At 57.5% G+C, this 24058-nt stretch overlaps 3 protein-coding genes across 4 annotated transcripts; 1 reads left to right on the top strand and 2 right to left on the bottom strand.

Annotated features, from left to right (window-relative positions):
- Positions 1 to 678: 678 nt before the first annotated feature.
- RETREG3 (reticulophagy regulator family member 3) lies at positions 679 to 8366 on the bottom strand. Its single transcript, XM_042836567.1, has 9 exons — positions 8191 to 8366; positions 7431 to 7537; positions 6835 to 6865; positions 5585 to 5711; positions 4805 to 4889; positions 4242 to 4379; positions 3679 to 3758; positions 3014 to 3146; positions 679 to 2381 (listed from the first exon to the last, which is right to left on the bottom strand). The coding sequence occupies exons 1-9, from the start codon at positions 8364 to 8366 to the stop codon at positions 1948 to 1950; spliced, it is 1311 nt and encodes a 436-aa protein (XP_042692501.1). The 3' UTR covers positions 679 to 1947.
- Positions 8367 to 8539: 173 nt separating this feature from the next.
- TUBG1 (tubulin gamma 1) lies at positions 8540 to 15933 on the top strand. The gene is made up of 11 exons (XM_042836635.1): positions 8540 to 8672; positions 8815 to 8927; positions 9358 to 9525; positions 9777 to 9845; positions 11081 to 11160; positions 11758 to 11884; positions 12588 to 12674; positions 12915 to 13064; positions 14308 to 14460; positions 14725 to 14886; positions 15321 to 15933. The coding sequence occupies exons 1-11, from the start codon at positions 8624 to 8626 to the stop codon at positions 15516 to 15518; spliced, it is 1356 nt and encodes a 451-aa protein (XP_042692569.1). The 5' UTR covers positions 8540 to 8623; the 3' UTR covers positions 15519 to 15933.
- A 751-nt stretch (positions 15934 to 16684) lies between these two features.
- PLEKHH3 (pleckstrin homology, MyTH4 and FERM domain containing H3) lies at positions 16685 to 23822 on the bottom strand. 2 transcript variants are annotated; one of them, XM_042836633.1, is made up of 13 exons: positions 23676 to 23822; positions 21116 to 21171; positions 20436 to 20524; positions 20077 to 20271; positions 19834 to 19991; positions 19635 to 19758; positions 19205 to 19502; positions 18912 to 19119; positions 18609 to 18745; positions 18406 to 18526; positions 17879 to 18328; positions 17596 to 17787; positions 16685 to 17503 (listed from the first exon to the last, which is right to left on the bottom strand). In XM_042836633.1, the coding sequence occupies exons 1-13, from the start codon at positions 23820 to 23822 to the stop codon at positions 17330 to 17332; spliced, it is 2349 nt and encodes a 782-aa protein (XP_042692567.1). In that variant the 3' UTR covers positions 16685 to 17329. The 2 variants fall into 2 exon arrangements, with proteins under 2 accessions (XP_042692567.1, XP_042692568.1); XM_042836634.1 differs by having other exon boundaries at positions 18618 to 18745.
- Between the last annotated feature and the right edge of the window lie 236 nt (positions 23823 to 24058).

Below are 24058 nucleotides of genomic sequence, written 5' to 3'. Positions count from 1 at the left end.
GGCTTCCTGTCCCGACCCGCCCGCAGTGGTCACGTTTCGCGCCGCCTCCGGCGGCAGCGCTCCTGCAGTTCCAGTGTCGTTCGGCGCTGTGGAGACTGATGGAAGGCCGCTCCTCGGCAGACGCTTTAACGTTAACTCGCACGATACGGGACAGCTTTAAAAGGCGGAGTTGGGAATTAAGTAAACCAGCGAAGAGAACCACGTGTGTTGTGCTGGCCTCTGAACTCGAACCGAGAGCCCTGCGCCTGCGCTCTGCCGGCGGCCCATCCGCTGCTCCCAGAACATTTCCCCAACGCCGCCATTTTTGCACAGAGGCACCTCCCCACATCCCAGCTTGGTTCCCGTAAGAGCCTCTGGGGCAAAGAAAAAGAAGCAGAGGAGATTGAGATGGGGCAACCCTCCCCCGGAAGCCGGGGAGACACGAGAGGGACAGAGGGAGTGAGAGGCCGTCCCACAGAACTCAATTACCACAAAATGAAAGAAGAATCCGAAAACGAAACAAGAAACTTTAATTCCACAAGTGAGCGCTGAGCACATCTTCTGTCTCACTCAGCTCTGCTAGGGGGTTGTGACAGGCTTTTTACTTCACACTGCAAAGTAGGCTGACATTTTCTCAGACGACAGCTTGGTCTTGCAAGGCCCAAATGCAGATTTATGCTTGTATAAAATAAAGCCTCAGTCATAGCTGAAAAAATCACCTGCTTCCTTACCTCAAGACAGTCCACACACTGCATGGCCAACACCTTCAGCTAAGCAGATTCAGACCAAAAAAAAAGCACATAGATGGGAGTTTCCCTGAAGAGGTAAGTGATCTGTATCTGTTTTTATGGCTTAGAAAAAGCAATGGGAAAGCTCAATGACTTAGAAAGGGCTGGAAGGCTTGCACACTCCAGCTTCAAGAATGTCTCTCCCCTATGAGTTGCTGGTTTAAGTGACCACAAGAAGTAGTTCTTCAGTCACTTGTGACTTGAGCTGCTGTCCTCCATTCAACTCCTGCTGGTAGGCTCTCAACTATACAAAGCTGTGAAACAGCAGGATGTCCTGGAAGCCCAGAACAAAACTGGCCAGGCAGGCCAAGTCTGCTCCTTCCATCCTCCAGAAAATCTCTCCCTAGTAGTTCTCTCGGAGGCAGTGTCAAGGGAAACGTATTGCTACTGTCCATGCTGAACGTGTTCTGGAATAACACAGGAAGTTTTTAGTAAATTGTTAGTCCATTATTTTCAGAAAGCAAGACAAGTACAGCTGCCACGTGTAGATGTTCTTTGCAGGATTCTAGTCTTCACAGTAGATGTCTTATTGCCATTAAGTTTCTTACAAAATAGCATCACTAGAAAGTTTTAACTGGAGATGAGTGGCCAATAAGTCACAAACATTTGTGGCTGTACACCATCACATTCACAACAGGAGAGGTGTTCATTTCTACCCACAGCTGAATATTGCTGGGAGAGAAGAATTGGGTTTCTGTGTATGTTTTAGGAAGAGGGAATGATTGTCTTAAAGACAGAACAGCATTAAGTCCTAGACATTAAGTCTGAGGGGAAACCAATCCCATTCACCTTATCACGTAACAGCCCCAAGAAGATTGGCTTCAAGATTGTTCTCAGTGATGCTGTCAGTCTGATTAGTGGTCTTTAGAGCTGCAGACACCAGACTAATTGCCATAGGTGAGGAAGTTTGGAGCAAGCAGCATCCTGGCAGGGCAACGCATGAGTGATTGTGGATCAATCACATCAGTGCCTTTTCCCTCTGAATTACCAACATAGTTCATTTTAAAAATCCAAGCGAAGCTACAGAGTCACAGGTCAGTTGACGTCTCAGGCAGGACTGGTAGTGTTATCACTCATACTCACACAAGAGACAATCTAGGTAAATGTGCAATGCTTCTTCCTTCCAGGATTCCCCTCCATTATGCACAACAGAAAACCAGAAGGGAAATGATGTGATTGCTTATTGGCCCCGTGAGCCAGCAGGATCCAGCTGGTTCAGCTCAGACTGATCCAGAAGTTCAAAGTCATCCCCTTCTGCATCTGTGTCCAAGTCCAAGCTGGCCGTCCTAAGGTAAGTCTTTGCATCTCTGTGGGGATTGTCACTGTGTGAGGAGCCCGGCTGAGTGGCTCCCGACAGTGCAAGTTGTATCATCCCTCTGGTGACAAACCCAGCTATGTTGTTGGTAAGATTCTGTACAGATGGCAGTACACCAGCTTCTTCCTGGTAATAAGGGAGATGTACATCTTCTGTTAGTTGTGGGTGGTAAGCCAGACTTGGGATTCCAATGCTGGTGTCATCTTCATCGTCTAGGCCAGTTGCTTCTGGGTTTATGGAAGGGAAGTCAGGGAGATCCCTAGCAAAAGATTCTTCTGGGTCACTGTGACCATCCAGGTCTAGAAGAGAAGAAGGAACACGTTAAACACACAGCACACACCAAACACCCTGCAGGCAAGGGCAGCACAGCATGCAAAAGCTGGGCCACTACCTCACCAAGACAGCCTGCCTGCCTCCTTTCATTTCACAGAAGATCAAGATGCCTTGATCCTTCCCTCACATAGCGATTCTGGATGCTTGCTTACCTCCCAGCTCACTCTCAAGGAATGCAGATGCTGAACAAGACACTGGTCAGGGGAAACCATCCTCTCGCTCATTCAACAGATAAGCAGAGGGTGCAGAAAGGTCTTAGAATGGAAGAGCTGGCTACATCTATAGTATAATGCCATGACCAGAGGGACAGAGTGGTCGTAGTGACAAAGCCTATGCTGCAACAGATCTCTGCAGACTGGCAGAGCTGGACCTGCCTTTGAAGAACAACCATCATTCCTCTACTAAAATACCACACAAATTACAAAGGAAGCTGTACTGAAAAAAAACAGCAGGTTGTTTCATCTCATCCTGGCCAGCAAGACAGAGATTAATCAGCCTATCCTTGAGATCTGAAGGGAACACGCATTTCCCTGCAACCCATCACACTGATACCTGCTCAGTATTTCATATCTTTGAGAAGCTGACCATTTTCACTCACCTTCTGATCCCTCTGTCAGGGGAGTCTGACCCCTTGAAAGGTTAAACATCCCATTTTCAGTGTATGATACCTCAGCATCTGAATGTTCTGAGTCAGAGATGGTTAGTTCCTTGGCAACCACAGAGTCATCCAGCTTTGAAAAAGAAGATACAATAGAAAACGTCAAATACTGGAAATCTCACTCCTATGCCTCAAGATAAAACACGCAATCCACTGGCTCCCAGGTAAGCCCAGTCCTCAAGGGACACTGGTATCTGCAGCTCATTAATGCTTCACTCTCTAACCTAAGAGGCTGTAGTTGGTACAAACAGAACTGCTCATCTCCATGCCCATTATCCTCAATAGCCAGCTTGGAAGTAACAATAAGCTGAAGCTTGCAGCTGAGCACCTGGAAGTTCTACCTGATCTCTCCATGTCTAGAGGAGCAGGATTGGAGGTAGAGGTTTGGAGGGGAAGACATTTCAGACTTCACCAGTACAAAGTGTCACATACTTGAACAAGACAGAATCATAAAGACTTCACTAAAAAAAGAATATCTTCATCTAATTTTCCATCCCAAGGCAGCTGCAACATACTGGATACAGCGCTGAGCACTGCACGACTACACAATGCAGACAGTTTGTTCTTGTTAGCTGAGCTTTTCTGTTTCACAGTCACTTCATTACCTTGGGACAGAAAGCAGCAAGCTCCTCTTCACTGTCACTCCCATCATCCGTACCCTCCTGATTAATGGATCGGCGACGTACTGCCAGAAACAGAGGCAAAGCTTATTACTGCAGTTTGGACAGAGGTCCGTTTGTGCAGAAAACACAGAATTGGCAGACTGGGACGTAACACAGCATGCTCTGTTTATCAACACAGCAATATGATCGTTTCTGACTTGGGCTGCTGCAGTTATTTTGCCGAAATGTTTTGCAGCAACCTTACATTGAAAAAGGAGGAAGGACTCATTAGTGCAGAACAAACAGTTCTGGCAGCTGAGAAAAGGCACAGTCCAGCACTATGAACAGCTTACACCCAGCGCTCGCTACCTGGCAGATTCCTGTGCAGGGCTGCCTTGCTTCCCTGCCAAAGCCGCTGCAAGTATTTGCCGAAGGCGCTGGAATGGCTGCCTTTCGAGCCGTGCAGCACTACGCCCCCACTCCGAGAGGAGGGGCTTTAGTTGCACGTTCCTCCAGGTATCAAACACCAGCACCTGACGCGTTAGAAACACACTATGGTAACTTACGTTGCTTTTCCCGCTGCTTTGATATCATGTAGCCTCGCACACTGAAATCCAGCCTCTGCAGAGCTGGCTCCAGCTTCATGTACATGCGGTGCCCCAGCCTGTGGTACACAGCAAGAGGCCACAGCAGGACGAAGAGCACTGAGAGAAGAGGGAACGTTGATTAGAAACTGCACACGCTACTTGGCAAATATCTTACCCAATTTGTGAGTCAGTGTCACATGTGTACAGAATACAAGATCTGAGCGCTGAAGGTAGCGCTGCAGAAGGCGGTTAGGATGGGTGCAATCACCTCTGCCAGTTCAAGAAAACAGAGAGACCAACTCTTCAGTGCTCAGATTTGTAGCTAACAAGCACTCAAACATGTTCTGTCTGAACCAGAGACCTTAGAGTCCTGGTCAAGAATCAACATATTCTAGGCCAGAATGTATTATTTTAAATTCAAAGCCACTTACACAGGTTTTCCTCGGGAGCAGAAAGCACTATCCCTCAGACATTCAGGTCCTGTATATCTCTACCCCTTTTCATTTTAAGGTCTGCATTTGGCACAGGGTTCTTCTACTTACACAGCAAGTATGAGAGCAGGAGTCCAGGGATATACCGGCCCAGAACAGCCAGGAAAGTAAAGACTCCACATACTAGAAGGCAAAACTGAAGACATGGGAGACGGTGAGTTTCCAAGGTTAAGCGATGGAATTACTCACTTCTTGACCATCTTGCTCTCCGCAGAATTCTATGTAAAGTTCTAACTCTTAACAACAGCAAAGCCTTCCTAGCATTCAGCCACCCCATTCTAGGATTAGACCAGATACAGGAAGCATCTGTTTCAGAGCAACAGGCAGCATACAAAAGCCTCTTGCTTCAGAACATAAGGAGCCTCCAAAGCAGATATGCTAAAAGCAAAGAAGAGGCTGAAGAAGACAGAAGTCTTTCAAGGTGAAGAATACAAGCACAGCTGCAGGTTCCTTTGTGCATAAGTCTCAAAACAAACAAATCTGGACACACCTGTCTCAAACTGTCAAAATCCAGTGAGGGAGATACATCTGACAGACACTTGAAAAGCTAGAAACCTACAGAAGGTGGGACTACGCTTCCACTTCACTACTACAATCAACATGCCAGTATTTGTTAATACTTGTTTTCTCCTCCTTCCTCCATAATCTGATTATTCTGCTTGTGCTTTCTATCTCTCTCCAACACTTAATAGTCATGTCTTTCTGGGAAACTTTCTGTAGTAATCTCCCATGCTTGGAACACACTCAGTCAGTGCTGAATACCATCACAAAGGGATGCCAGCAGTCAGCAGATTGGACACCAACTAATTTACTAAAGTCTATAAATCTCACCTTGCCAGGGCTTTGCCTCTTGAAAACAAAGAGATTACTTAAGAAGTTGGTCCATGACACCCATCCTTCAGCCAAATGGTGACACAGTTCTGGCACTCCAAGCAGCCGAGGGTGGACGTATCCCCAGCTGCAGGAAAGGTAAACATTCAGAAACAAATATTACTGCACTGACTTCAGCGTAGAAGTCACTTGCTGTGAACTTGTCTCAGCATTTCCTTCTCTTGTCCCCCTAGCTGCCAAGCTCTAGAGATGCAGGTCAGTCTGCCTTTCAAAACACCACCTTGCCAAAAGCAGCATTTCTACACCCCATTTCTGCAGGCATCTCAATTCCCCCGTAGCAGCTAAGGAACAGCAATTTGAATCATTCAGTCTACTGTCTCAGAGGAGTTTTCATGCTATTGGAGGGAAAGGGCAGCACAGAAGCAAATCAAGTTAACCCTTTTACTTCCTCTACATCTATTTGGTCAAATGCAACTCCCAAGAATTCAACATGAGGTTTCCAAGCAGCCTCGTGTGTTTGCTAAGTTCTACTGGTGTTTCTTAACTGCTAGACACAAGCACTTGAAACTTAAGAACAGCAATTCCTTTTGTATTTGGGCCTCTTGCAAATATAAAAAACAAACAAGCCAAAACAAACAAACAACCCAACAAGGAAGTCACGTGGCAGCAGCTGGAGCGATTTAAACAGGCGTTGAGCACCCAGTGTGGCTCAGCAGCACAAGCAGGCAGAAAGGCGTGCCCAGAGACAGGAGGGTGTTATTAGTGAGAGAACGCCCCGGTGTTCCACAACCCACTGTTCAAACTGCAGTCAGATCATAACTATGCACTAACGATGCCTGGGGCTTGCCTCTTAAACATTCCGTACCCAGGCTCAGAAGATACATTTATTTATAAAAAATAGTAAAACAGCAAGGTGTTTTCCTGCTACTGGAGACCCATACAAAAGGAACTGTTTTTAAGACAGCACCTCTCCCTTAGGGGTGGAAGGGGATAGAGAGCAGAAGTTTTACAGTGCTCAAGCAAGCATTGTTGTATGCCAGTGTAAAGGCAAAGATTAATGGTTTGGGCAAGTCAAAAACCTGTCACAGCAGAATGACAGAGTCCAGGGCTCCACTCTCCCTCCACTAAGCAGTTGCCTTCTCTCCTTTATGCCCCCCTTAAAGAAGCCAACATTACAAGCACATGCAGCTAATTATCACACAGCATCACAGCAAAGTACCAAATAGCAGAGAATTCAATTAGCTTCCTACCTCTCATTGTCTAATTCGTCAGGTCTTGTCACTAAAATATTAAGAACAGACACTATGTTAGTTGCAAGGCATTTGCCATAAGAATGCTTGGCTCTGGGGATTTAAGTAAAGCTTTAATGAGCTGGGAGACATCTGACAGAAGACATTATCTGTTACGAAAGAGATGAATCGCTCTATAACACATTTTAAACATATACGTGTTACAGTACAAGACTGCAAGAGAGCTTCCTTGTTGCCTCCTTGAGCCTCCTACAGCATCCTACAAACAAATGCTATAGCCAAGGAGACTTTTTCGTTATGCATTGAGAGATCACAAGTTTCTACCAAGTAAAACACAAGGGAGACCTCAGAAGATTACGAGGCAAACGCTAGCATCGCAGATGTGAGAAAGTGCTATTATTTGTATGGGTCAGGATTTTCCAGAGTGACTCCAGGAAGAACATGCCCTCAATACTCCTGTGCATGCTTCTAGACTCACAAATAACAAGAAAAGTCCTGGGTTCTGCCTGCTGAACTCCAAATGCTGCATGCTCTGTAACTCTAGATCTGAAAATAGTGCTTAATTTTCACATAGTAACTTAAACGTTGCAACTTACCTCCAACTTCAGGCCAGATTTTGTTCTTCCACTGATCTAGACACACTACTACTATAAGAGTAAATGCAACCAGGAATACCAACCGAAGAGAAGTCAGGGCAAAGAACCTATGGTGAAGAAATAAGCAAATAAGTGACCAGCAAGATCTGTGACATAAGTGAAAAGGGTTCCACAAACCTACTGCAGAACTCGCTGATGGCTACAGACAGAGAAAAGCAAGCAGCTGCTTATCAGCCAGCAGCCAGCCTGCCCTCGGCAAGCAGCTTATCTCACAGCACTGCGGACTGCCGCACGGAGCTGTGCTCGCTCAGCAGCTGGAACTCGCAGCCTGCACGTCCCCTGCCACCCCATCCCACCGTTCACGCAACAGTTCTGTTTCTGCCGAGCGGTTTTACGCTTTAGGATTAGGAGGGAAATGCGCCAAGAGGGATAAAGCTCCAGCAGGCAGCAGCGCTTCCAGGCGCCCTCCCGCGTGCTGACAAACCAACCCGAACTCGCCGGCCCGCAGGTCAGCCCCCATCCCAACCACGAAGCGCCCCAGCTGCGGGCGGTGCGAACCGAACCGTCCTTCCGGGAGCCCGCATCCCCCAAACCCGAGAGGCGTTCTGAGCCCCGCGCCGCTTCACCGCAGCGACTCCCTGCCGGGAACCTCCCCTGGCGGGCGCCGCCAGACACGGAGGAGCCCCAGGCGGAGCACCGGGCGGCCCAGCGCGACCCCCGCAGTCCCACCGCCGGCCCCGCGCCGCCCGCCACCGCTCACCAGAACAGGCCGTGCGCCGCCGCCCAGCACAGCGCGCTGCGGCCCGGCCGCTCCCACACCAGCGCGGCCTGCGCGGCGCTCAGCAGCCGCTCGTAGGGCCCCAGGCGGCCCCGCAACGCCGCGCTCAACTCCTGCACTCGCCGCTGCCGCTCGCCGGGCCGCGCCGTCGCCGCCATGGCTCCTTCCCGGCATCAACATCCGCCCGCCGCCGACATGGCCGCCCCCACCGCCGGAAACGGGGCGGCGCCGGGCGCCGCCATCTTGGCAGAGGCGCCGTCACCGCCGTCTGCGAGTGCGCACGCGCGTTTCCAGGGCTCCGCGAGGGGAGGAAGCTGGAGCGGAAGTGCGCCGCGCTCACGCGCAGTGCCGTTGGCGCCGAGCGGGAGACGGCGACTGAGCAGCGGGAGCGGAGCTGAACGGAACGGCGGGCGGCATGCCGCGGGAGATCATTACCTTACAGCTGGGCCAGTGCGGCAACCAGAGTGAGTGGGCGCCCCAGAGCGGCGGCACGGCCAGGACAGCGCGGCTCGGGAGGGGCCGGGATGCTATGGGGGACGTGGGCGGGGCCTGCCGAGGGAGGGGGCGGGGCCCGAAGGCGGGGGTCGCTGACCGCCGTCCCCGCAGTTGGGTTCGAGTTCTGGAAGCAGCTCTGCGCCGAGCACGGCATCAGCCCCGAGGGCATCGTGGAGGAGTTTGCCACCGAGGGTACAGACCGCAAGGACGTCTTCTTCTACCAGGTACCCACGGCTCCCCAGGGCTGCTTCGCCGCGTAGTGGAGGCAGCCGCACTGCTGCAGCCCCGTTTGGGAATGGGTGGGTGGCACCTCGGGCTGTTGCTCGAGTGGCAGATGGAGCCCCGTGCTGCTGCCGGGGCTGTATCCACACTCTGGTTGCGTGTTCTGGATGTGTCACGGGGGCTGGCGGAGGTGGAAGCATCAGGCTCAGAGTGCTGCAGGCAGCGCATCACCCAACAGCCACAGGGCTGCCCCGCACCCGGCACTCGGTGCTCTGGGGCACGCCAGGAAGTGATGGGCAGACAGCGCATAGCAGGCTGCGCCTCCTGCACTCTGCATCGCGCTTGCTTGTGGCCAGGAGGTGGCACGCTCCGTCAGTTTCTCTTGTGGTGAGGAGCTATACTGCATGCTGACCTTTCTGCTCCTCGTTAAAGGCAGACGACGAGCACTACATCCCACGAGCTGTGCTGCTGGACCTGGAGCCCCGAGTCATCCACTCCATCCTGAACTCCCCTTATGCTAACCTCTACAATCCAGAAAACATCTATCTGTCTGAGCATGGAGGTGGAGCCGGGAATAACTGGGCCAGTGGCTTCTCACAGGTAACAGGCCCCGGTGCTCCTGTGTATGAACACAGAGCAGTTATTGAGGGCTTATTGTGGCCTTTCTGATGTCAGGCTCAGCACGCACTTTCTGCAGAATTCTGCGTCATTCAGCAGAGACAGAGGACTGACCATGGCACCCTGGGTACAGGATCCCAGTGCCCAGCCAGCTTGGCTTCATGCCCAGATTGATAAGCTCTGCACTGTTTTCTGTGGGAGGTGAACAAATCCTGTTATGGTCTCTATTGCAGGGAGAAAAAATCCATGAAGATATATTCGACATAATAGACAGAGAGGCTGATGGGAGTGACAGTTTGGAAGTAAGTACACTGGGAGCTTTGGATGCTGTTGTCCTACCTGGCATTTCAGAGCTGGACTGCTGTTCTGTCAGGTTGAGCTCAGTCCTCCAGCGCATACAGAATGGCTCAGCTTGCTTCTGGGCGCTGACACAGGCAGTGAGTACAGAGGGCAGCTGGGAAAGGGAGATCTTTTCTGTCACTACTGCATTTGCCAGGCTTCCCCAGAGGTCATCTCAGTATGCTCAGTGGGGCATTTTTCTGCCCAAAACACTGATAGCATTGGGCACGTCCAACAGAATACAGTCTGCAGGAGGAGTTTCAGTCATTATTGTGCTTTTTTCTTTCTCTGTTCCACCTCCCTCCTATGGTTCTCCCTTTCATCAACTGCAGAAGTGCAACGCACTGCCCTTTTGGATTGTTCTCCAATGAAGGTCTATCTGAGTAAAAAGGAACTGCATGGAAACGAGGCACTTGCTGCTCTCTGGTGCCTGCAGCAGCAGAAAGTGCCACAGGGTGCCTGTAGAAAAATGCTTGGAGTCAGAGTTGCCCAGTGCTCCGAAATCCACAGAATAAATGTGGGCAGCCGTGGCTTCATGTTCTCTCTAGCTGGATTAAAGAGGCATTGGAAATAACCAAAAGCCTGGAGAAAGCTTTGGGGTTTCTTTGCCTTGTGCCTTTGGCAGGACCTTGACTACCATCCAGATAAAACCATTTCCTGTACGGAGACAGACAAGGCTCCTTGGTGCCTCTGTCAGGCTGTCACATGGCAACAGGGAAAGAGAAAATACTGTCATAAAATAAGTTGGCAGAAAATCTAAGAGCAGACCATGGGATCTGCAGAAAGCGGGGACTGTCCTAAAGTCAGGTAGAGGGAGTTTGGCCTCTGAGAAGAGGGCACAGGGAAAGGGCTGAGAAGATCTGCCTCCATTTAATGTGACCAGCTTGGTGCTGAGAGCGACATCTGAGCTATTCTGAACTCTGCGTTTTAGGGTGGGAGGACTCCAGGAGGCTCCTGAGCAGTGGTTGTTCTTTGTAGCGTGTGCAGAGAAGTAGAATCCTCCCACGCTGGAGAAGTGGTGTGATGAGCATGTGGCTGTCATTGCAGTCTGGAGGAGCCAGGGCTAACCTCCACGTGCTTTCAGCTTCCTGCTTGCAGCAGTATTGCCACGGGGAGGTTCTCACCTTCACTGGCAGGCCTCTATCTTGTCTTGAGGCTGAACTGGACCTTGAGCTTTCTGCATTCTGCTTCCTTCCAGGGATTCGTGCTTTGCCACTCTATTGCTGGTGGAACAGGCTCTGGGCTGGGCTCTTACCTCCTCGAGAGACTGAATGACAGGTGAGTGTTCAGCCTTATCCCCTTTCTGCACCGCAGAGTCTGGCCCAGGCTGGGCACCCTGCCAGAGCAGAGAGCTGACTCAGAGCCCAGGCTGCCACCCCCACCCAAATACTGCCTTGTGCAATCTCTGGCAAACTGCCCAGGGAAGGGATGGCTCCTGATATGCCTGTGGACTGCAGGGGCTCTGAGGCTGGACTTGCACTGTCCAAGCTGTGCTATCCTTCAGCCTTTCTTATCAGGCAGCTGCCTTCTGACACCTTGACTGTACCGTGGAGGATGGGAGGCTCTGGTTGTAGTTCTGAGCTGCCATCCCTGCCTGTTTCAGCTTGCAGCCTCTTGAAAAAGCTTGTAGGCAGCTGTTTAATCAGCCTGTGGATGGCTCAGCTTTGCCTGTAGCTCTGTCTGGCAGCCTGCTCCTGTGCTGCTAGAGTAGGCACTGCTGGGACAAATTCTCTCCCTCCCTGGGAGCTGAATCTGGCATGCAGTGCTGGTGACTCACTACTGCCCTGAGCCTGGAGACTGCAAAGAGAGCTTGTGGGAGGAGACAGCACTGCCTTGGCGATGTTAACCCTTGAGATGGCTGGGCTTTCTCACTAGGTATCCCAAGAAGCTGGTGGAGACCTACTCAGTTTTCCCAAACCAGGATGAGATGAGTGACGTTGTGGTCCAACCATACAACTCTCTACTGACACTGAAGAGGCTGACTCAGAATGCTGACTGTGTGGTAAGAGCTCCACTGCATGTCAGCCCAGTAGCACAGCCAGCTCCTGTGTAGCAGTCCTGAAGTGTAGCCTTTATTGGGGCAGGTGCTGCAGCCTCTGAAGCCCCATACACAGCAGTGAGTACACCTCTGTCCAGAAGGCCTGGGCAGATATGGTGGTTCTAGGGAGAGGTTAGTGCAGAGCCCTTGTCCCAAGCTGTCCTGCTTGGTAATTTTGCCCCTTGAATCTGGCAAATTCTTCCCATGACAGCAGTGGGCTAGCTGTGCTTGCTCTGCAGCACTGCCCCACAGACTTCAGTTCAACTCAATTCCAGCATCCACAGGTCCTAGGCAGGTCCTAACCAAGACTCCTGCTCATCCCTACCACCTTAACTCTGCACATGGCAGGGCAATAACAGCTGTGCCAGTGCTGCTGAAGGTTACTGTGAGGTGCTGGCCCAGAGGCTGTGCTCTCTGGGAGGGCACAGGGGAGCACAGCCAAGTTGAAGGCAAGAGCTCCCATTGACAGTGTCTGTTACTCTCCACAAATGAGTCAGCTTGTGGTTTCGAGTGTCTGCCACCTGCCACAGAGCAGTCTGCTGGGTTGCTGCGCCTGGGACCTGTGCTGGGCCAGGCTGTGCAATCCAGTGCCCTCAGACATGTGGTCAGGGCTGGTTCTTCTCTGGCTGCCTCTGAGAGCCTTCACAGAGCTGTTTTCCTCTTGCAGGTGGTGCTAGATAACACAGCTTTGAATCGTATTGCGACAGATCGGCTGCACATTCAAAACCCATCATTCTCTCAGATCAACCAGCTGGTGAGAAGGGCTCTTCCCTCTGGAGAAGCTGGCACAGGGCTTCCCTGGTGGTTTGGATTTGGTTTGAGCCTGCTCCATAAGCTTGGCACGATGCTGGACAGCCTGGAACTGTGAACGTGGTTCCTCTGTCCTTCTTTAGGGTGTATTCCATGGGCACACAGCTTCCCTTGACCTGGTTTTTTAAAGCAGGCTTTGAATGTGCTCTGTGACCACTTGGTGACCCAGTGCTCTTCCTCCCAGGTCTCCACCATCATGTCTGCCAGCACCACCACACTCAGGTATCCTGGGTACATGAACAACGACCTCATCGGTCTGATTGCCTCGCTGATTCCCACCCCACGACTGCACTTCCTCATGACGGGGTACACACCGCTCACCACAGACCAGTCGGTAAGGCAGCCTTCTGGGGACTCCTCCTTTTCCCTGAGGGCACTGTGTAACGTCCCATCAATCCATAGTCTTGGCATGAGCTGTAATTGCATGTTCCTAATCCCAGATCCATGTGCAGCCACCTCATGTGTCAGCTCAAGCACAATGTGAATCAGCCACGGGCAGACAGTTGTGCTCGTGCTGGGCTAAATCCTTAACTCCAGACATCCTTGGAATGGTTGTGGCAGCTATGGGAGGGCCAATGATTTGGTAAAAGTCATCCTTAAAAATGATCAGAACAAGCCCAGCAAAGCATCCCCGCCAGTCCTGTCATTGCAGTGGGTCACAAACTCACACCATTTAGGTCAGAAAGCTGCTGGTCATTGCCATGCCACGGCTGAATGTGGTTTCCAGGTGTCAGCTTCTTCACCAGGGTGCACCCAAGGAGGGTCTGATTACCCTTCACCCACATCAAACATTGCCAGTAGTGTTCTGCTTGTTCCCAGCCAGTGCCCCCCCAGCCACAGGGGAGAATGAGGCTGTTCTGTTTTGAGACACTCACCTGCACTGGCCGTGTCTCAGTTCTGCTAGGGGCTAACAGCTGCTAATCTCCTCTTGTATGCATTTCCTCAGGATGTTACTCAGAGAAGCAAATCTGAAAAACTGCTGGCTCTGAAAAGGGTATCGAGTGTGTGTTCTGTCCTCCCAGAGGAGTGCGAGGGGGGGTCATCCAGCAGCGCAGAGCTGGGCTGCCACGCCACCAAGCTGTCCTTGCCTTAGGCACGCTCCTTTGGGCGGCTGGCCCTGGCACCCACTGAGCAGACTGAAGTTGTGTGAAGTCTGTGACAGCACTTGGAGACTGCTGTGGCTGCCCATTGGCTCAGTGCAGGGTGGTCCCTCTCCGGTCTTCCAGCCTTGCTCCTCTTCTCAGAAGTGGAGCAGGACAGATGTGCGATGGCAACATTCAATGTTTCCCTTCACTCTGAGCTCAGCTGAGCTTCACCCCCAGCCCCGGCTGCATTGCTGGATGGGCAGCTCAACTCCCTCGTAGGAGCCTACACCAATGCTCCAGCTCTCAGCCTGGCTGTGCTTGTGGTGTGACTTTGGGATTTCCCCATCCTGCATGCAGCTTTGCACGTGGCTCCGTCCCAAGGGCAAGGGCTTCTCCTTCCAGCTGCCCTCTGTTCCTGTGTGCATGTGCAGGGCAGCAGGAGGGCAAGGAAGCAGCACACCCACTGCCTCTGACCCCAGCTGATGTTCACAGGTGGCCAGCGTGAGGAAAACCACAGTCCTGGATGTGATGAGAAGATTGCTGCAGCCTAAAAATGTGATGGTGTCCACAGGTCGAGACAGGCAGACCAACCACTGCTACATTGCCATCCTGAACATCATCCAGGGGGAGGTAGATCCCACACAGGTGAGCTCCTGCATGATGCCATTTCAGATGCTGATGGAAGTGGTGTAAGAATGGCACAGTCACCATGTTCCTGCTTGGAAATCCCAGAGCGAGGCTGAGGGGTGCCTGAGAACTGGCCCCAGGTTGCTCCTGAATGAGGCTGTATGCCATTTGGTGAAGTCCATCTTTCAGAGGCTGTATGCCCTGCAAGGAGCAGCTCCTGGGAGTGCTGCAGCTGGGCTTTGCCCAGCACCCTGCTATCCTTTGTTGCTCTCACCCCACCAGGTTCACAAGAGTCTGCAGCGGATCCGGGAGAGGAAGCTGGCTAACTTCATTCCCTGGGGTCCTGCCAGCATCCAGGTGGCTTTGTCACGGAAGTCCCCCTACCTGCCCTCGGCACATCGTGTCAGCGGCCTCATGATGGCAAATCACACCAACATCTCCTCGGTGAGTGCCTTCCCTCTGCACCACAGGCAGTACGCTAGGCCCCTGAAGCTGTGGTTCTGACCATTATTTTACAGATGTGTCTTCTCTTGAGGCTTTCACAAAGCCACAGTGGCCTACGGATGAGGGGTGGGTAGGCAGTCCCAGTTTGCAGCACATCAGGATTTAGGTTTTCTGGACTGGGGTCACGTCCATCCATTCTGCACACTCTGGGCACATCCGCATCCCCTGGTGCCTAGGGGGCAAGACTCCCCCTGCATGGCCAAAAGCAGCCAGGGGAGCACGAGCTGATCCCAAGCATTGGTGGGGTGCAGGTGGCAGCTCCTGCCTGCAGGCCTGGTGCTGCTTGAAGCCTGACGAGGCAAGGGCCCCCTCCCCTGGGCTGTGCAGGCACTCTCAGGAGTCCTGTCCTACCTGACTGCTGCGCTGCTCCCCAGCTGTTTGAGCGGACGTGCCGGCAGTACGACAAGCTGCGCAAGCGAGAGGCTTTCCTGGAGCAGTTCCGCAAGGAGGACATCTTCAAGGACAACTTCGATGAGCTGGACAACTCACGGGAGATTGTGCAGCAGCTGATCGATGAGTACCACGCGGCCACGCGCCCCGACTACATCTCCTGGGGCACGCAGGAGCAGTGACCTGGGGACAGGAGGTCTCACGGCCACTGCCATGTGCTGCAGGGCACGGCTCTGCTGCACCCACATCGAGCACCACTCAGGCCTCCCCCATAGAGCTGCTGGTGGATGTGCACGCACACACACACGTGCTCCTCAGCAGTGAGCAGCACTGCCCCTGCAGGCCCCGGGTAGAGGACAGCCTCCACCACACCTCGTGCCCTGGCCCAGGATGGGACTGGGGCAGCCGCTGACTGTGCTGAGGGAGAACCAGGGGCCTGGAGCGGGCCTGGCCCAAAGGTTGGGCTGTGTGTGGCTGAGCCAGTCCTTGCCTTGGGCAGAGTCCTTCTTTCTCCTTTGCCAGATCAGGCCTGGGCCACAGGCTGCTTCTATATTTTTGTAGGTTATTTTGCTTTAATAAAGGCTGTTCCTGCACTGACTCTGCCTGCAGCGCATCCCCACTGCACAGCAGCACCAAGCAGGAGCCCCTGCGGCAGGCAGCATGCTGCTGGGCAGGTGCTACAGCAGAGCCAGAAATACAGGCAGGACCTGCAGTGCAGCTGACCAGGACACCTCCCCACCCGGCCTGCACTGCGCACATGGTGACGGTGTTAATGTTTCACAGGGGTGAGGCCACAGGCAAGAGGACCCTGTTGGGGTGCCATCCCCACCGCTGCAGCCCAAAGCAAAGGGATGGCAATGGCAGGGAGGGCAAGAGGCTGTCAGCACTGCCAGCCCACGCACACCCAGCTCTAGTGCTGTTCCACACGAGCAATCATACAACCCACGACAGCACAGGGTGCGGGGCATTGCTGGCAGCAGCCCATGCACAGGCAGCCCAAGGTGAGAATTAGCCTTTTCCTCTGACCCTGTGGCACGGAGCAGCAGGCTAAAAATACTCACGGCCATTGCAGCGCTGGGCTCCCACGCCCTCTTGGCATGGGCCCCACAGAGGCGCCCGCAGCGGGGACAGTTCCCCCCCCAGCTGGGGTGGCAGTGCCAGCGGGTGCCGGGGGAGCTGGACGCAGAGCTGCGGCGCTGTTGATGAAATGCCAAAGGGCAGCACGAGGAGCCACAGAGCCAGCAGCTCCCTGCCCCCGAGGACACGCTGTGCTGTTCCGCTGTGGACAGGGGCACCCAAGCTGAAGCCCTGCTGCACATCCCGAGGATGACAGGGGGCTCAGCCTTCCTTTTGTGCATTTATTAAAAAAACAAAACAAGAAAAACAAAAAACAACAACAAAACAAACAAAAGCCCCAAAGACAACTGACCGACTTTACAGAGGCAACGTTGTGGGCCTAAGCCCCAGCCGTACCACCCACCCTGCAGCCCCTGGGGTACCCCTGCACTACCAGCCCTGCTACAGGGCACCACGTGGGTCCCTAAGGGCAGCTCAGCCAAAAGCCACCCGCAGCTTTCCAGGAAAGGTGGACTCAGTGGACGGACAGACAGACAATGGCAGTGCAGCTGCCCAGCACCCTCTGCCCAGGCAAAGCCACCAGGATGAGGACTGGGGCATGGGCAGAACCACCAGGACAGCACAACTGCTGGAGGCAAAGGCACCAGGGACAAGGGACGGGGACAGGCCTGGGGGGCAGTGCGGGGCACCAGCCGGGGGAACCAGGGCATAGCCACAGCAGGTACCCACAGCACAGCAGCCCCACCGCCCCTCCAGGGAAAGTGCTCAGAGACGTGGGCAAGCAGGCGTCTCGAAATAAATTAAGGAAACAACCAGAAAGGCAACGGTGGATCAGGGAGCGCATGGCACCTGGGCCCATGCTGACCCACTGCTTGCTCTCCTTGTGCCATCCACGGAGCATCCTCTGGCTGCCAGGCTAGCTGCTGAAGGAGCCAGCAGGCAGCAGGTGCTGCCAGGACCCAGCTGCAGGGCACAGCCCCCGGGGTCGCACTGCAGCATCAGAACCGAGGGGGCTGGCAGGCAGCTCCTGGGGCTGGCAGGCACCCATCGAGGCAAGGTAAGTGTTGAGAAGCTGGGCAATCTCATCCACCTGCAGAGCAGAGGGACGCAGCTGGGTCAGCCTGAAGCGTCTGCAGCCCCCAAATAGGATGACAGACAGACAGAGGGACAGACACCCCTTACCTGGGAGGTCTCGAAGAGCAGGTCCCGGTCCTCCACGGAGAGGCGGAAGGTGCTGCTATCGGAGGCCCCGAAGGAGGAGATACGGCTGTAGCAGAAGCTGTCCAAGGGCTCCCGTTCCCCCGGCTTATAGAGCGAGACGGCCTTGGCCCCGACGCTCAGCCACAGCCGCTGGGGTCCGGCGCCCACGGGGTTCTGCAGGGGGACGGAGGGCCGTCAGGGCCGCCCCCTCCCCCTCCACACACCCCCACACACACCCCTCCCCACCGCCGCGCCGGGGCCTCACCGCACGCAGATCCACGTCGAAGAGCGTGGAGCCGAAGCCGGGCCATTCCCGCACCAGCGCCACGTAGGCGGCCATGGCTTCGGGCCGGCCCATGCCCTGCAGCAGCTTCCACTTCTCTACGATGGCGGCCACGGTGCCGGCCCCCTCCTCCCGCAGGCGGCCCCGCAGCCGCAGGTCCCGCTCGGCGCGCCGCTTGGCAGGAGCGCGCCCCCAGAGCCCCCCGGCCAGCAGCCCCGCGCGCAGCCGCGCCCCGCGGCACTTGGGGGGGGGGTCGGGGCGGGGGGGCGCCAGGCGGGCGCGCAGCACGCGAGCCGGGAAGAGCTCCTCCAGGCGCGGGAACGGCGCGCGGGCGGAGAAGTCGCTGTTGAGGCTCTGCAGGCGCAGCGCCGCCAGCGTCTGCAGCGTCTCCTCCGACGTGGGCACGTAACCCCGCAGCACCATCTCGTGAGCCTGCGGGACACCGGGGTGAGCGGGGCCGGGCCGGCCGTCGCGCGGCGCGGATGGCCGCGGCGCGGCCCCGCTCCCACCTGCTCGAAGAGGAGCGCGAACTCCAGGCTGTCCCGCGGGACGTTCTCCGTGTCCAGAAAGCCGTAGTGCTTGAAGCGGAGCCGGCGCGGCACGTCCTGCCCCCGCTGCTCCCCGGCCAGGCTGCGGGGGAAGCACGGAGCCGTCAGCGGCGCCCCCTCCTCGCGGAGCCCCCGGCCCCCGGGCAGCACGGCGGGACATTTACTTTTCAAACCTGGTGAGGACGTCGGCCAGCAGCGTGGAGCTGCCCACGGGCTGCTCGCGGAGCCGGGACTGCTCATAGAGCGCAAAGAGGTTGGGGCTCTGCGACAGCCCCAGGCGCGACACGAGCTCCTGGGCCACCTGGGGCGAGACAAAGGCAACCAACGGTGACTGCGCGTCCCTGGCCGCGGTGCTCAGGACTGCAAAGGGACACAGACAGGTCACGGCCGGCCCCGCGCCAGCCCCCTCCCCGGCCCCGTCTCCTTCAGCCGCCCCCAGCCCCGCGCGGCGCCGCCGCGGCGCCCACCTCCTCCGCCGTGGTGTGGGAGCTGATGGTCACGCTGCAGGCGGCCACCCCCGGGCAGTGCACGGTGCACACCATCTCCTGTCGCCGCATCAGCACCAGGATCTCCTCCAGGGACGGCACGCACTCCCGGCCCCGCGTCTTTCCCAGCGCCTCCTGGATGAAGCGGGCGTACTCGGCCATCTCCGAGGCGGGGAAGCGGCTCTCCGTCCTGTGAGGAACACCGGCAGGGTCAACGCTGCCCCGGGGACTCCGTGCCATCCCAGCTCTGTGCCCCACGGCTCAGCGGCACTCGCCTGACCAAGTGGAAGCGCAGGAAGCGCAGGACAGGCGGGGAGGGCAGGAACGTGCAGCTCATGCAGGTGAGCAGCTGCCAGTAGTGCAAGTCGCCCGGCCCGCCCGGCGCCGGTGGCTCCGTGGTCTGCTTCACCAGCTGGCAGTAAATCTCATCCACCAGCGGCGGCAGGTCCAGACAGGTCTGCAGGATGCCCTGGATCAGTGGCACTGGGTCCTGCTGCGACTCCAGCTGCTGCAGAGAGTTAAACAGCTTCACGGCCTCGTCACGCAGCGTGGTGTAGCTGTGAGGACCAGGAGCTGCAGGACAGGAATGGGGATTTAACAGCTGCGCGGGTTTTCCAAAGCGCCTCCCCACCACCAGACGTGATGTGGGAGTTCAGACCCGGCCTGGCAGCGTGGAACTGCTACAGTGCTGCACGCAATGCTCACCGCTTTGGTCCAGGCTGCCGTAGGGGAAAGGCAGCAGGGGTGCGTAGAGGGGGCTGCTGGTGTAGCGCAGAATGGGGTTGCAGCGGTAGATTTGCTCCAGCACCTCGGGGTTGCCACAGTGCTCCTGCAAGGGTGAGGCGATAACAGCAGCTGCCACAGGACGGCCCGCTGGGTGCAGCGCCCGCAGCCCTGCGCTCACCTCCACATCGCGCATGAGCAGCTGTGTGGGCGTCTGCACGGGCGCTTTGCTGTCGATCACCTTCTGCACAGCGCACACCCAGCGCACGGCCTCGTGCAAGTGCTCGGTGTACAGGCGATAGCAGTGCTTCCTGCCAAACACTGTCATGCTCCAGAACCCTGCGAGGGGACGCACAGCTCACCGGCCGCCCCTCTGGGTGACAACACAGGGCGCGAGGGCACGGCCCAGCTAAGGGCTCCCTACCCGTCTCCTTGTAGGTCTGCTTGTCTGGCCACAGCACGGAGCAGAGGCTGGTGAGCACCAGGGAGCCCAGACGCTTGGCCCCCCTTTCATTGCTGCTGTAGTAGTCCAGGGAGTCGGGTGTCAGCACGAACCAGTACTTGCGAGGCCGGAGCCAGGGGGTCTTCACACCACCCCGCACCTCCCGTTGCAGCCAGCCTGGGGAAGGGAAGCCTCAGCTCCTGCGGCACCTGCCCAAGTGCTCTGCCCTGTACCATCCCAGGGCAGCATCCGGCCCGTCGGGGCACTGTCCTGCCAACCCCAGCTGGGAACCCAGGCCAGAAGCATCCAAGTTAGAGAAGCCTGCATGACACTGCACCTACCTTTCACAAGAGCGTCGGGGTCCTCCTCCACTGGCCCCGGCCCCTTCTCCACGATGAGACTGCGCATCTCCTCTGACACCAGCAGGGACCTGGGAACGAGGCAGGACTCAGCCTGGTGCCTATGAGAGCATCCCAGATGGGGGGGAACGGCAGCGCCCTGGCAGCAGGGACCTGCGTCCCTAGGGGCTTTGGTCACCCCGCAACTCCGCAGTGGGAACGCGGCAGAGCCATCGGGTGCAGATGACCCTGGCTAAAAATAAGCTGTCTGCAGTTGTGGCCCTGCCAAGGAATTCGGAAAATGAACAACCAGGAAGGAATGCTGGCAGCGATGTCAGCGCTGCGAGGACAGGGAGCAGGCAGGCTGCTGGGCCTCAGCACCCCACTTCCCTGGGCACACAGCAGCCCAGGACACGGCCCCATGGGCAGACGCAGCCTTGCAGACCCCCACAATTGGGTCCCATTGGGTAATCTGCTACAGCTTAGCTGTTCGGCACAGGGATGGAGATGTGCTCGAGGTGTAGCAGACGAGGATGGAAACGGGCAGTCCTGATTCTGCCATTCCTCCACACCGTGCCCAGCTCCATGAGCAGGACAGGACGGTGCACACTGGTGCCTGCTGGGTACCAGCCCCCGCAGCACGGTGTGAGGGCTGCGATGCGATGTGGCAGGGGGTCACTCACCGCTCCGAGCCACTGCTGATGCGGGTGGGCTGACTCAGGCTCACCTCCAGGGATGCCTGCAGAGGAAGGAGAGACGTCTCACTCCCCGCTCACTGCCCAGCACCCCCAACCCATCTCCTCACAATGACCGCATGTCTCTGGATCCAAAGGGAAGGGCTCACGTCCCGGGAGCACGCATGGCTGCAGCTAGGGCACCCCTCAGGGCAGCCACGGGTGCGCTGGCCGCGTATCCTCAGCTCACCCCAGCAGGCTGAATACCGTGCAGAATTGCACAAGGTCAGTGCTGAGTAATACGCTTACGGCACAAAGTCCCATTGTAATGGGGCCGCTGACTTCCTGCCCGCGGCAGTGGGACGCTGAGCAGGGAAGTCCCTGGCCCTGCAGCGGGATGGGGATGGTTCCTCCTTGTGTGACACGACTCCATGTTGATGGAGCCACACACGTGACTGCCCCACGCACATGCTGGGACATGAGGCACTGCCTCGGTACCAGCCGGCACCACGCCGGGCAGGGTGCAGGGATGCGGTGGCATGGGCAGGATGGCCTCAGGAGGTGCACAGGCACTACTGCCAGCTGCAGCCTGATGGGGGAAGACGCAACCAAGTCAGAACACACTGCAGAATGCCAAGAAAAAGAGACAGCTGCTAAAATTAGCAGTGGGGACGGGGAGCAGGAGCTGCCCCAGGTATTGCTGCACGAGGGCAGGATCGGGCACCGCTGATCTGTGGCATTAAGGGCATCTGCCATGAGCAGAAGCACTCTGTGCATGGGGATGGTGTCCCCCAGAGCTGTGCCACCCCTCGGGCAAGGAGGGCTCTGTGAGCTCCTGCATGGCTGGGCCGCGGGGATGGTGCCCAGCACCTCTCGTGACCCACAGGACGGCTCCTTCTCAGGGCTATAAATAACCAGAGAGGAGCCACCACGGCCAGGCCAGCTGCTCCCACGCTCCCAGGAAGAGGCAGCCACACCACAGGCTGACGGGGACCCCACAGCCACAGGGCAGGCAAAGGGCTCCCCAGGGACCTGGCGTCACAGCCACACATGCCAGACTCAACCTCTGGAGCCAGCACAGCCCGTGGGACGCAGGAAGTCCCAGAAGGCTTCTGCTGCTGCTGTGCCCTTGGCACCAGCTCTAGTGCCCAGCAGGTCTATCTCCAGCCCTGCCTCCCTACCCCTGCCCTGGAGGTGCTGCTGAAGGTATCCCTTGAGAGCCAGGATCTGCTGCAGTGAGGGCACCTGGGCTGCCTGCAGCCCTTCACGGTCAGAGCACCCCAGCAGCAATAAGACCACACTGCAAACCCCAATGCAGGGCAGAGAGGGGCTGCAGTGAGCTCGGCTGCACTCTGCCCCACAGCCCCTCTCGGCAGCGATTCAGCCCTGCAGCTCCCAGCCTCCCCCCACTATCCCTCGTGCAGCCTGGCGGGAGGGAAGCATTGGCTTCCGCCGCGCCGCTCCGCTTCCCTGAGCAGAGGAAGCAGCCAGAGCAGGGAGATCTGGAAGGAGAGATGTGCTGAGAGCAGCCCTGCAGCGCTGCCTGGACCCAGGGCTGCGCAGAGCCGACGGGGACCCCGCACCAACCTCACCCTCTACCGCAGCACAGAGCGGGATCCCGCGCCAGGCTCTGGCTCCACGGCTCTGCCCCGAGAAGCAGGCATGGGAAGCTCCGCTCTCCACGCATACGCTCCGGATTTGGCTGCGCTCTATCACTCCATAGGCGCTCCGGTTCCCCCCGCGCTGCCAGGGCACCGGGAACAGCCCAGGGGGCAGCAGCCAACGCCACGGCGCACGCGGCACCGAGCAAAGGACGGCGGGTACGGTCCAACAGACGGGAGCCGCGGTGCCAGCCCTGCTCGGCCGCATGGCCGGAGGCAGCTCGGGCTCTGGGAGCACCCGCAGCCCGAACTAATGGGAACGTGGCGCCAGGCGCCGCGAATTGTGAGAAAAGCAGCCAGGCTGCCTCCCCCCGGGAGGGCGGGAGAGACTCTGCCCCCCGGGACCCCTACCGCCTCCGGCCCCCGCAGACGCGGACCCCGAACACCGGGCAGACCCGGGCCCCGACCTCTTCACTCGGGCAGGGTCACGTCCCCGCCGGCCCCGGCACCGCGGCTCAGTCGCTGGAGGCGCACCGAGTTCAGCACCAGCCCGAGCACCGCGCAGCCCCCGGCGGCCAGAGCTCGCCCGCCAGCCCCGGCGGCTCCGATCTCAGCGCCCCGCAGAGGGGACGCGCCAAGGGCAGCCCGGCCCGCGGGCCCCGGCGCACCCCGAGCGAGGGGAGGACGTGCCCGGGCAAGCGGCGGCAAGGAGCGGGGCCGGGCGGCCGCTGCCGGGAACCGCCGGATGCGCTCGCGGCGTCCCCGCCACGGGGCCCGCTCCGAACCCCCTCTGTACGGGTGGCCCGCGCGGCGGGTCGGGCTCCGGGCCCCGCTGAACCGCGGGCCGGGGCCGCGCACCGGGAGCGGGGCGGGTGCAGCGCGAAGAGGCGCGGCGCGGGGCGGCCTCGGGCCGGTCCGAACCGAACCGCGCACCGCGACCGCTGGCGTCCGGTGCCGCTCGGACCCACCCGGTCTCCCTGGGCGCGGAGCTCGAAGGACGCCTCCTCCTCGGCCTCGCCGTCCGCCTCCCGCTCCGCCTCGCCGTAGTCGCGCCGCAGCAGCGTGAAGCCCTGCCGGCAGCACAGCAGCCACCAGAGCCCGCCGGGGAACGGCATCGCCCCGCCGGGCCCGGCTCCCTTCCCGCGTCGCGCTCCGGCCGCCGCCGCCGCCCCGGGCGGGCCGGTCCGGCCCCGTCACGGACGTCCGCCAATCGCCGCGCGCGGCCCGGGGCGGAGCGAGGCTCCCGGTACAACGGGCCGCCGTTTGCGTCATCCGCCGGACGGGGGCGCGCGGCCGAACGGGGCGGCGGTCGGCGCCGGGACCGCGCGGTGGGCGAGAGCGGCCGCGGGCG

Source organism: Centrocercus urophasianus, unplaced genomic scaffold (assembly GCF_019232065.1).
Source record: "Centrocercus urophasianus isolate 14NV4802_14NV808 unplaced genomic scaffold, USGS_Curo_1.0 seq_62, whole genome shotgun sequence".
In the NCBI taxonomy this organism is placed as follows: domain Eukaryota; kingdom Metazoa; phylum Chordata; class Aves; order Galliformes; family Phasianidae; genus Centrocercus; species Centrocercus urophasianus.
Note: the sequence above shows the minus strand (reverse complement) of the source record. Positions and strands in the feature narration are given on the sequence as shown.

Bases quoted from the DNA above. Each gene is read 5' to 3' on its own strand.
- RETREG3 (XM_042836567.1), bottom strand. From the start codon at position 8,366: ATGGCGGCGACGGCGCGGCCCGGCGAGCGGCAGCGGCGAGTGCAGGAG. The intron at 6,866-7,430 runs GTAAGTTGCAAC...TTAATATTTTAG, and splicing joins AATCTGGCCTGAAGTTGGAG to TGACAAGACCTGACGAATTA. The intron at 3,147-3,678 runs GTAATGAAGTGA...TCTTTTTCAAAG, and splicing joins TTGCTGCTTTCTGTCCCAAG to CTGGATGACTCTGTGGTTGC.
- TUBG1 (XM_042836635.1), top strand. From the start codon at position 8,624: ATGCCGCGGGAGATCATTACCTTACAGCTGGGCCAGTGCGGCAACCAG. The intron at 11,885-12,587 runs GTAAGAGCTCCA...TTCCTCTTGCAG, and splicing joins CTCAGAATGCTGACTGTGTG to GTGGTGCTAGATAACACAGC. The intron at 14,887-15,320 runs GTGAGTGCCTTC...GCTGCTCCCCAG, and splicing joins ATCACACCAACATCTCCTCG to CTGTTTGAGCGGACGTGCCG.
- PLEKHH3 (XM_042836633.1), bottom strand. From the start codon at position 23,822: ATGCCGTTCCCCGGCGGGCTCTGGTGGCTGCTGTGCTGCCGGCAGGGC. The intron at 20,525-21,115 runs GTGAGTGACCCC...CCTCGTTCCCAG, and splicing joins ATCAGCAGTGGCTCGGAGCG to GTCCCTGCTGGTGTCAGAGG. The intron at 18,746-18,911 runs GTGGGCGCCGCG...GTCTCGCCCCAG, and splicing joins CCCACACCACGGCGGAGGAG to GTGGCCCAGGAGCTCGTGTC.